Source organism: Silurus aristotelis, assembly GCF_946808225.1.
Source record: "Silurus aristotelis genome assembly, chromosome: 19".
NCBI classification, from domain to species: domain Eukaryota; kingdom Metazoa; phylum Chordata; class Actinopteri; order Siluriformes; family Siluridae; genus Silurus; species Silurus aristotelis.
The window spans coordinates 24,215,506-24,228,005 of NC_139592.1; the positions used below are offsets into that span (position 1 = coordinate 24,215,506).

Consider the following 12,500-nt stretch of genomic DNA (forward strand, 5'->3'; position numbering starts at 1 on the left):
CTGAGATCTTCCACTGTATTATTAAATATACAGTCAGAAATCTTCATTCTGTTATTCATCCTTCTTTCTTTTTTTCTCTTCTGACTGTTTCTCTTTATTCCCCAATTCACCTGGTTTTTTTCTTAACATTCTTTTCATTTGCCTCTTTTCCTCTGTTGCCCACGTCATCCCCTTCTGACCTTTCACCCATTTACTATATTTATAGCTTCATCTTCACCCCTTTTCCTCACGTCTGCCTCCTGCACTCCTCCTTTCACAGTCTACAGTTTTCTCAGTTTCCCTTTTCCACACTTCATTCTGGACATTTTTAACTCTTTAATTCTCTTTTTCCTTTTTAAAACTAATATTCAGTCTCTTCTCTCGTTCTCATGCTGCTCTCGTTCTGCTCTCGTTCTCACATTCTCTCGTTCTCTCTCAGGAAACATGCACATGTTGATCAGAAGGACGAGACACAGCAGAATAAACCACTGATCACTGACCCTCTTTCTTTCCCCTCTCCCTTTCTCTCTCCCTCTCTCTCTCTCTCTGTCTCTCTCTCTCTCTCTCTCTCTCTCTCTGTCTCTCTCCCCCTCCCTTTCTCTCTCTCTCTCTCTCTCTCTCTCTCTCTCTCTCCCTCTCCCTCTTCCTTTCTCTCTCTCTCCCCCTCCCTTTCTCTCTCTCTCTCTCTCTCTCTCTCTCTCTCTCTCTCTCTCTCTGTCTCTCTCCCTTTCTCTCTCTCTCTCTTTCCACTCTCCCTTTCTCTCTCTCTTTCCCCCTCTCTCTTTCCCCTCTCCCTCTCTCGCCCTCTCTTCCTCTCTCCTTTATTTCTCTCTCTCTCTCTCTCTCTCTCTCTCTCTCTCTCTCTCTCTCTCTCTCTCTCTCTCTCCCTCTCTCCCTCTCTCTCAGGAACACTCTCACCTCTAATTGTGATAAACACAGCTGACCTCCACAAAACACACACAACACACACACACACACACAATCACAGTGTGTGATGGCTGCCCTGGACCTGCACTGTGGTGTGGATCCCGGAGTGTGTGTGTGGAGTGGAGAGTGTGTGGATTCACTCGACTCCTTCGACTCTGAGATGCAGCAGTGGGAGGAGCAACTACAGGAAGTCCAGAGGAAAATAGAGGAAGTGAGAATTAAACAAACATCACCCACAAACACCAACAACCCACAACCCACAACCCACACACACACACACACACACACAATCCAGAGTGATTACATTTATTTATTGAGGGTTGGAGCCCCATTAGGAAGCTTAGTGATGATGGGATTTGAACTCACAACATTCTGATCAGAACGACTTTCCTACTGAGTTAGAACTTTACCACAACTCATCACTACCTACTGCACAGATCACAACTAAAATATACAAACCGCACACAATAACAGAACTACACACTGAAATAATACCACCTGACACATTCACAAACACACACAAGAACACGGCGCACAAATATCAGAGAGATTTCTGCACACACACTTCAGCACTACTTTGTTGTTGTTGTTGCCCCTCTGGTGATGAAGCGAGGTCTCTGATTGGTCAAACAGGTTTTGACCCCCAGACTTGGCAGCGCAGTGTAACTATCACTGTATCTGGCACACTGTGTGTCCCAGAGTGTTTATGTGTGTAAGAATAGCTCCACCCTGATTCACACACACACACACACACACACAGTGTACTGATATCTGTGTTTATGCTGTGTGTGTGTGTGTGTGTGTTTGTGTGTGTGTGTGTGTGTTAGTTATATAAGGTGGTGGAAGCACGCAGGGGAACCAATGAGATGAACCCAAACTCCAACGCTCAGCTGGACATCACCTTACTTCCTGTCAACACCACCAGGGGTTTCCTTAATAATGGTTGCCACGGTGAAAATATAAGCAGCACCGCAGCGCAACAGCCGAGTGATGTCAGCTTCACCCCCTCCTGCAGTTACGGTGTAGGTTATCAGAAGCATGGTGTTGCGAGTCCTCAGAGTTACAGCGTCAGTGATCAGGAAGTGATGATGGACATTCTGGATGGATACCTGGGCGTGGACACGAGAACAAGTCAAAGAGCAGAGAAACCACATGGAGCTACGAACACAGTGAGGATCAGACACTCGTACCCTGTCTATATGCTGTCAGCTTCAAACTGATCATTTATCCTTCTCTTTCAGAGCTCCGCCCACAATCACACAGTTTCCACCTATCAGAACGCAAGTAATCAGTGGCTGGGGAGCACCAGGTGTGTGTCACCTGCAGTCAGTCTGATACCCGAGTCTGTACCACTTGCTGGTCTAAGTGTATTGTTGTTTTTCTCATAGTTGCTTGTGTTTTTCTGAAACAGTACTCATGTGTCTCTGGGTGAATTTGAAGAAGCACAGAACAGGAAGAATAGAGGCTCGGTTTGGGAAGAACCCAGAGTCCGACATGTGAGCTGGAGAGACCAAGTCACCATCCCTGAGAAATCAGTCACTAAACCACCAAGCCGCCAGAGAGACAGCCCTCACCCTCCCCAGACTCGCCCCGCAAACCTCTCCGACTCGCCTAAGTGCCCTCTGGTGGACAGGAGGTGCGGCAGCCCGTCTGTCCTGCTCAAGTTCGGAGCAATGCTGCAGGAAAACGAAGGGAAAACTCTGATCGAGGATGGAATCGTAACCACGTTGGTGCCCAAACATGCTCCCAAGTCCCCAAGGCATGGAGGAAGCCGGGGGTCCAAACACGTCCCTGTGAGGGGCAACGAAACTCCTGTAACGCATCGGAACTGTGAGCACGGAGGGGCGAAGGTGGGAGTCAAGATCTCACATTGGGGAACGGACAATCTGCAGATGGGGGAGAGGATTCTGGGAAATTTCTCTGCACCTTCACCAAGGAACACACCATCTCCACACCTGGTGAGATGAAGAGGTTCACTAAAACTTCAATTTACTTTGAGTGCAAGTTAAATCTCATTCACTTGTCATGTCTTGTTGTTCCTGTAGGTGAGCTGTGACTCCTCCCCCACCACACCCAGGAGGAGTTTCTCTCGTCCGGCTCGTCCGGCTCATCAGCGCCCTCCATCCCGGTGGGCGAGCCACACCCCGACAGCTGGCACCATCACGCCCGCTATTCCCCGATCTCGCTCGCTTAGTCCCGCATGTAAACCCAAACATCGCTACAATAAGCAGAGTCTGTTCACAGAAACCATCATCATGTGAGCAGGAAACCTTCAGGATTTCACCTGTGACCTTTGGAATGTTTGAATCTTTCATATGTTTTGTATCTCACAGTTGTTTGTGTATTTGACTGTGCATATTTACAATCTTATAAGAAGAATAAAGAGTTGGGATCTTCCTGTAACAGTGATGGTGTAAATAAATCACATTAGGAGTAAAATAGAGAAAAGTGACCTGATGCTCTTCTGTGCCTTTAAACACCTCGTCTTTTCTCCTCGATTATTATTGTTCCTCGTCTATAAAGAGAAGATTGGACTTTTCTCTCGTGTTTGTAAAGCTGCCACTCGGGTTTTGTCTGAGGGACTGTAATAGAACTCTATTATATTTCCATTATTATTACAATGTTCTGATGTAATATAATTATAATCCTCACCCACTTTGCTCCTACTCAGGACACCGCTGTGTAACTGCTCTGAGGAAGAAACATCTGGAATCTGATTTGAAGTGGATTGAAGAAGAAACACTGTGCTTTATTTTTGATTGAACTCTTTACACATTCTCTTAAATGTGGTCTGAATCTTAAATCTGTATTTTTTCTTTCCTAACTGTGAGTGAGCCTAAAACCCTGTAAATGTTCCTTCACACCTTTATTTCTGTTTTTCATTTCTTTTATAAAGTCATCAAAGCTTTCCTTCAGCACTCCTCGTCTGTCTCCACGGCCAGACGTCTCCACTGAGTCCAAAGCTTTATTTCATGCCGTCCCGATTGATGTGCATTAGCGCTCCTGCTCCTTGTCCCACCACACTAAAGCATCATCAGCAGGCCGTCTATTCACCTCCCAGAGGACCCCTGCTGACTGTAGAAACACGTTCCTACCCATAATACTCCTCTCTCAGCGTCACCCAAGCCCGCTTTGCTATGTAGCTCTCGAGCCTGGAATAGTTGACAGCATGACGCTGTTTTGGTGCCAGAAATCTTAGACACTGAGCGCCAAGGCCGAGATTATATATACACACAGCCAAGACGGGGGCGTGATTACCGAACACACACACACACACACACACACACACACACACACACACACACACACACACACACACACACACACACAGGTATTTTAACTTGGCTGCTTCACAGACATTTCATTAGCTGAGAAATTTAATTAAAGTGTTGCGTCAGAGCAAAAAGGTTTATTCAGGCTAATGCTGCTAACGGGTAAAGGCCAGTTTAGCATTTAGACTCAAATACATCAGAACCAGAGTTCGGGTCAGAACCGGATCTAAACTTTACATTCATTACAGATAACTACACATTCAGTGCTGAACAGAACTAACCAATAAAATCATGCAGTTTCACTCTGACCTGGATTTCTAAAGTACATGAGTTCAAATCCCAGTGCTGGGGCCCTTGAGTAAGGCCCTTAACCTTCAACTGCTCAGTTGTAAGTCGCACTGGATGAAGGCATCTACAAAATGCTGTAAATGTACATTTAATTGGAATTGTATATTAAAGTTCTCTGTATGGCTCAGGATCGACTAATAAAATCACATGACGGCATAAATAACAAAATAATAAGAACATCTACAGTCTGGGATCCATCCATATTCAACAAAGAGTGTCTAGACGTGTGATGAGATGTCAGACTGATGAGATCACGACAATCGCATTGATTTATCCCATAAACTAATTAAACCAGATGTACAGTATTAACTCTTCATTTGATGTTTTTAATATATAAGAGCGAGCATCATCTTGTTTTTTGTCTGTCTGTGTCTGTGTCTGTGTGTGTGTGTGTGTGTGTGTGTGTTTAGCGATGTCATCACTCCTCCATTTAGCCTGCTGCTAATCCCTATACCTTTCTCTTCTTTGTGCAACCATTCACCATGACGCCATACACTGTCTCTAAAGTTCTGTAAACATGGTCTGCTCTGTGTTCCACACACACACACACACACACACACACTCTGAAAGTACCTCCAGACAGCTGGAGAGTCTCAATGATGTCACAGGGTGGTCTTTGTGTGTATTACAGAGTTACTACCACTGTTTATACTTTATTACTGAAGCATTTGCTGCTCACATTCCTGTTTATAATGAATATAAACCTGCACTGGTGTCAGAGCTGCTACAGAAAACTCATCACCACCTTCTGACCAATCAGGATGCAGCACTCAGCTGTGGGGTAAAGAAACAGTAGACGGTGGTAACTATGGTATATGGAGCTACAGAGCTGCAGCATCAGTCACTCCTGTGAGATATGCTGTACCTTTATGAGCTGTTAGGGTGTGGAGCGAGACGTCTGGTCCCGGGTCTGTTCTTGTCCCGTCTGGAACACTGCTGAGACAAATACCTGTGGAGTGTCGTCATGGAGACAGATATAAATCTGTGGCATGAAATTTACAGAGAGCTGGAAATACACACTGACATCATGAGATCAGATTATACACACAGACATCACACACACACACACACACACACACACACTGGAATGGAGCTGGAATAATTGATAGATTGCTGTGGAGTGAAACAATGCATGGTGTCTGAAACATGCGTTCTCCGAGATGTTTCTGCTCCATTCCTGCAGAGAGAGGGTGAGGCCAGATGTGAGGTTATAAAGAGGAATCTGGCGTATGCAGGGCATGTTGATGGTCAGACAGGAGGAACTGAGATCATCTCCACCCCGCTGTGAGCAGATCATGAGCATGCTTCTGCAGGTTAAAGATGTTCTCCAGACACCAGTTTATATTCCTCTGTCTGCATTTCTGATATGGATCTCGCTCCCAGTCACCAATCACATGCCTCACCTCTTCTGCCCCAGCACGCTGCTCAGACAGAGAAGGTAATGGAAATGATGAACATCTCATCACCACTCTGCATCTCAAATCACGGTTCATTATGGGGATCCTGAACATGGTGCAGGCAGTGGACCCTCTGCTGTAGGACGTAGGAAACAGCTTATAGTACCGTAGGAACAACAGACCACAGCCTCCTCACGACCAGTCAAAAAAATGGATGAAGTTCTGATTTCTTTATAGTGTAATTTGCTTTTCTTGTTGGTTAGATCATGTTTACTGCTTGAACACATGGGATTCTTCCAGATGTCTTCCATTAAAGAACTTATGAAGGTTATGGTGGTCAGAAGAATGTTTAATGCAGCAGAAATGCCTTCCTCAGATCTGTGAGAGTCTTCTCCAATCACATGCAAATCCACTGAAAGGTCCAGTGGTGGAGTCGAGTCACATACTCAGGGTTCGACATTTTAATGTGAATCATCTGTGCACTGAAATATCCCTCAGTTAGAAAAACCTAATCACACCTTCACAGAGCAGAAGAACAAGATATGGATCTTCTCTGTATTCATCTGTCTGAGGGAACAGAGATGATGTGAGATCATCATCATGAAGTTATACGTGATATTGTGCTTGAGTGTGAAAATAAATTCCATGTGCATCAGTTCACACAAATGATAAACAACACTTTATTAATTCAATCAACTTAGTAACAAAAAAGAAACACATCACCATTAAAACAAAGTTATTGTAGATATTATTATTATTTCTGTCTGTCTGATGATCAAAAAACAAAAACAAACACCTGAACATGAGGACGTGGACTGGAGAGACAAACACACAGTAATAAAATCTCCCCCGAAGGATGGAGAAGAATCACAACTACGATTAAAAAAAACTAATAAAACTCCATTTCCCAGAATTCATAGTGTCTCAGTCTGGGGCACGGCATGGCCACGTCCTTCAACACACATAACAACACCACACACTAAAAACAACTGAGTGAGAGAGGAGATATAACACACACACACACACACACACCCCTGTTAGAGAGAGAGAGAGAGAGAGAGAGAGAGAGAGAGAGAGGGAGAGAGAGAGAGAGAGAGAGGGGGAGAGAGAGAGAGAGAGAAAGAGAGAGAGAGAGAGAGAGAGATGGATCTCAGCCCCATCACATTCTAATGATTTATTCAGTTTTCTTCCATGTTATTCAACAAGACATGGCGTGAGATAAATACCTCAGTGAGATAAATACCTCAGTGAGATAAATACCTCAGTGAGATAAATACCTCAGTGAGATAAATACCTCAGTGAGATAAATACCTCAGTGAGATAAATACCTCAGTGAGATAAATACCTCAGTGAGATAGACAGGGAGACAAAAAAGGAAAGTAGAAAACTGAAAGAAACACAAAATGCCAGACAAAGTGAGAGACTCAGAAAGAGTGATGGTAAAAAAAGACAGACTGAAAGTAAAACAGAGAGAAAAACAGTTGAGAGGAGGAAAGAAGATCAAGTCTGCTTATTTCATACACCTGCTAAAAGACAGGATAAAGAAGAAACACACACACACACACACACACACACACACACACACACACACACACACACACACACACACACACACACACACACACAGTGACTGAATGAAGGTTAAATGATGATTTTTGCTTGTTTGGATATTGAGCAGACTCTGTGTCTGAGCTCGTGGAGAACACAGATGTTTATATACACGTCACATCTGTATAAGCTCCTGTACCCCATTAGCATAATGTGCAGTGCAGTGACGCACGGCAGGAAAAATCTGAGCAACACAGAAAAGCTCTGTCCCAAACTCTACATGCTGTGGTTAGTGTTCTGAAGAGCGTCGGCTGCTGATCATGTGATTATTGAGAAAAGCGAGGGTGGAGTAGTTGTTATTTTGCGAGAGCGTTTACAGGAGGTTTCCGTGTTGTTCCCGGTGGCTCAGTAAACCGAAAGATTTCCCACAATGCACCAGAAGCCGCTTTACCACAGAGTCAGCAGTGAGCAGTTCAGAAATGATTAGAGAGGTGTGATTTTGTAGCGTTGTGCTTCAGTGTGCACTCAGGAGGCAAGCGGTAGATTTAGCTGGAATTAGCTGCTTTGCTAAGCTAGCCGTCTGGATTTGTGTAATTACAGAGAGAGTCTTTGTGACGCGGTATCCTTATACACTAAAATGTTCGTTCACATGCTAGAGTTTGGGAAACAGGTTCATAAAAAGAACACGACGTTTTAAGACAGAAGTGCACGTCCTGCTTCTCGACTTCCAAACCGTCCACGTTAACACGTTCAGACACGCTCACGTCTCACAGCTCCAGAGGCTACACCTCCGTCACCGTGCACTGTCCGTCAGGACTGCGGGACCGAACTCCACCGTCCATCCTCTGCAGTCTGTGCCTCGTGCCTTCCTCATCATCTTCTCCTTCCTCGTCCTCGTCTTCACTCGTTCCTGATTCTGATTCGTAACCGGACGGATCGGGTGCGGCAGCGGAATCATCGTCGTCGTCCTCCTCCTCCTCGTCTTCAGGTGAGGCTCGACCGATGTGGAGATGAGCAAATGCCTGGACCAGCTGTGCATTATGATGAAGGTCACGGTCGCCGCCCAGCATGATGGGAGGACGGATTGGGGGCGGGGCGAACACCGCCTGAGAGCGAATCGCTCCACCGATATCGGCTCCATCCGCCGAGTTCTCCCTCTCAGACGTCACAGCTTCTGCATTCGGAGTCAATTCGGGGGCTGTGGGATCGGCAAATCCCGGAGAAACTCTGTCCCTCTGTCTCTCTCGGAATTGTCTTTCTGTCCGGACGTTTCTCTCTGTTACCCCTCCGTCTGAACTGACAGCCGAATCCGCAGGTACAGGAAACGCTGGAGAAACCGATCCAGATCCTGGAACGGAATTAGACGCGGATCCTGATGCGGGTTCTGGATCCAGTCTCAGTCCGGCCACGCCCTTCTTAGGAACATCCACGGCGTCGCGCTTCATCCTCCTGCGCCGGCCGTGCTCGTTGCGTCTGTACTGCACCATGTTCTCCAGGTCAGCTACATACAGGAAGCCGGCGATAAGCATCTCGGCGCTCTTCTTCCCCTCGCGATAAGCCTCCTCCAGCTCCCGGCTGGTGCGCTCATCATACTGCCACCACCCGTTACGGCCTTCGTAGTACCAGGCATGGCCACCTAAGCTTCGCCCCCCTGTGGCTGTAGCCTTCAGCTCCTCTGGAGAAAGCAGCGTGGGACGGTCCAGAAAGTCTTCGGGCACTTCCTGTCTGCAGAGGGCGCAGCGTTTGCTGTGCCAGGATGCACCTTTCACGCACAGGAAGCAGAAGACGTGGCCGCAGGGGAGACGCACCGGGTGGACGCAACTCTGCAGGCATATGGCGCATTCCGGGACAGGAAGTGAAGGGGGCGGAGAGGGGGAGGGGCTTCCACTGCCATCTCTTACCCCACCCACTTTTTTCCCAGAGGCCAGTGCGTCCATAGAGTGATCGACCTCTCCGCAGCTAGCCATTCTGAGAGAAGAGTACAAATACACGTCAGTCCCTCTCTCACACACACACACACACACACACACACACACACACACACACACACACACACACACACACACCTTTATAAACTCAAAAATAATATACAGACATACATTTATTACAATTATTTAGTGTCTGTACTCAACATTTTAAACAATGTTTTAACGGCATGTAACTGCATTTTTAAATTTCATAACGAAATATTTACCATTTTACTCTAAACTCAAACCTTTTATTACTAACCATCAAAATAGACAACAATGAAATTAAACAATGTGATACATTCAAACTATAGAACTCCTTAGAATAGACGGGTACACCATCACCCGTACCCGTACACCATCACCCGTACACCATCACCCGTACCCCTACACCATCACCCGTACAGGTACACCATCACCCGTACCCCTACACCATCACCCGTACACCATCACCCGTACCCCTACACCATCACCCGTACACGTACACCATCACCCGTACCCCTACACCATCACCCGTACCCCGACACCATCACCCGTACCCCTACATCATCACCCGTACCCCTACACCATCACCCGTACACCATCACCCGTACCCCTACACCATCACCCGTACCCCTACACCATCACCCGTACCCCTACACCATCACCCGTACCTCTACACGTACCCCTACACCATCACCCGTACCCCTACACCATCACCCGTACCCGTACACCATCACCCGTACACGTACACCATCACCCGTACACGTACACCATCAACCGTACCCCTACACCATCACCCGTACCCCTACACCATCACCCGTACCCCTACACCATCACCCGTACCCCTACACCATCACCCGTACCCCTACACGTACCCCTACACCATCACCCGTACCCCTACACAATCACCCGTACCCCTACACAATCACCCGTACCTCTACATGTACCCCTACACCATCACCCGTACCCCTACCCCTACACTATCACCCATACCCCTACACCATCACCCGTACCCCATCACCCGTACCCCATCACCCGTACACCATCACCCGTACCCCTACACCATCACCCGTACCCCTACACGTACCCCTGTTCCCCTACACAATCACCCATACCTCTACACGTACCCCTACACCATCACCTGTACCCCTACACAATCACCCGTACCTCTACACGTACCCCTACACCATCACCCGTACCCCTACACCATCACCCGTACCTCTAAACACGTACCCCTACACCATCACCCGTACCCCTACACCATCACCCGTACCCGTACCCCTACACCATCACCCGTACCCCTACACCATCACCTGTACCCCTACACCATCACCCGTACACGTACACCTACCCAATCACCCGTACACGTACACCTACCCAATCACCCGTACCCCTACACCATCACCCGTACCCCTACACCATCACCCGTACCCCTACACCATCACCCGTACCCCTACACCATCACCCGTACCCCATCACCCGTACCCCATCACCCGTACCCCATCACCCGTACCCCATCACCCGTACCCCATCACCCGTACCCCTACCCCATCACCCGTACCCCTACCCCATCACCCGTACCCCTACACCATCACCCGTACCCCTACACCATCACCCGTACCCCATCACCCGTACCCCATCACCCGTACCCCATCACCCGTACCCCATCACCCGTACCCCATCACCCGTACCCCTACACCATCACCCGTACCCCTACACCATCACCCGTACCCCATCACCCGTACCCCTACACCATCACCCGTACCCCTACACGTAACTCTACACCATCACCTGTTCCCCTACACCATCACCCGTACCTCTACACGTACCCCTACACCATCACCTGTACCCCTACACCATCACCCGTACCTCTACCCGTACCCCTACACCATCACCCGTACCCGTACCCCTACACCATCACCCGTACCCGTACCCCTACACCATCACCCGTACCCCATCACCCGTACCCCTACACCATCACCCGTACCCCTACACGTAACCCTACACCATCACCCGTACCCCTACACGTAACCCTACACCATCACCTGTTCCCCTACACAATCACCCGTACCTCTACCCGTACCCCTACACCATCACCCGTACCTCTACCCGTACCCCTACACCATCACCCGTACCTCTACCCGTACCCCTACACCATCACCCGTACCTCTACCCGTACCCCTACACCATCACCCGTACCCCTACACCATCACCCGTACCCCTACACCATCACCCGTACCCCTACACCATCACCCGTACCCCTACACCATCACCCGTACCCCTACACCATCACCCGTACTCCTACACCATCACCCGACCCCTACACGTACCCCTACACTATCACCCGTACACGTACACCTACCCAATCACCCGTACACCTACCCAATCACCCGTACATCTACACCATCACCCGTACCCCTACACCATCACCCGCACCCCTACACCATCACCCGCACCCCTACACCATCACCCCTACACCATCACCCGTACCCCTACACGTACCCCTACACTATCACCTGTACACGTACACCTACCCAATCACCCGTACCCCTACACCATCACCCGCACCCCTACACCATCACCCGCACCCCTACACCATCACCCGCACCCCTACACCATCACCCGCACCCCTACACCATCACCCGCACCCCTACACCATCACCCGCACCCCTACACCATCACCCGTACCCCTACACCATCACCCGTACCCCTACACCATCACCCGCACCCCTACACCATCACCCGCACCCCTACACCATCACCCGCACCCCTACACGTACCCCTACACCATCACCCTCATTATAGATGTGCAGTATGTTACCTGTACTGTACCCGGTTATTGTTCATCGTCAACTTTTATGATTAATATGATCTGATATTTCAGAAGTAACAATCATCATTTTAACTCTGATTAATGAGTGAATTATAACTCTGTGGTAAAGCTGACTGTTACTCTGATCGTGTGTAATTGTGTTAGTGTTGGATAAACAGAGTCGCGCGCGCGCACACGCACACACACAAACACACAAACACACAAACAAAACAAACACACAAAGCCTCCGCTTAGCAACACCGCTAAT

At 48.3% G+C, this 12,500-nt stretch overlaps 2 protein-coding genes across 2 annotated transcripts in view; one reads left to right on the forward strand and one right to left on the reverse strand.

Annotated features, from left to right (window-relative positions):
* The first annotated feature begins 876 nt into the window (after positions 1-876).
* On the forward strand, positions 877-3,775 carry LOC310741919 (uncharacterized protein). Its single transcript, XM_083570319.1, has 5 exons — positions 877-1,117; positions 1,734-2,075; positions 2,148-2,215; positions 2,318-2,864; positions 2,952-3,775. Exons 1-5 carry the CDS (start codon positions 974-976, stop codon positions 3,165-3,167), a joined length of 1,317 nt encoding a protein of 438 aa, XP_083426445.1. The 5' UTR covers positions 877-973; the 3' UTR covers positions 3,168-3,775.
* A 2,804-nt stretch (positions 3,776-6,579) lies between these two features.
* rnf146 (ring finger protein 146) overlaps positions 6,580-12,500 on the reverse strand; it is a 6,528-nt gene continuing 607 nt past the window's right edge. Inside the window, exon 2 of the mRNA XM_083570321.1 lies at positions 6,580-9,439. Within this exon, the coding sequence (XP_083426447.1) occupies positions 8,254-9,438 (1,185 nt within the window). The 5' untranslated portion in view covers position 9,439 and the 3' untranslated portion in view covers positions 6,580-8,253. The remainder of the gene's footprint in view (positions 9,440-12,500) is intronic.

Bases quoted from the DNA above. Each gene is read 5' to 3' on its own strand.
- LOC310741919 (XM_083570319.1), top strand. From the start codon at position 974: ATGGCTGCCCTGGACCTGCACTGTGGTGTGGATCCCGGAGTGTGTGTG. The intron at 2,076-2,147 runs GTGAGGATCAGA...CTTCTCTTTCAG, and splicing joins CACATGGAGCTACGAACACA to AGCTCCGCCCACAATCACAC. The intron at 2,865-2,951 runs GTGAGATGAAGA...TTGTTCCTGTAG, and splicing joins ACACACCATCTCCACACCTG to GTGAGCTGTGACTCCTCCCC.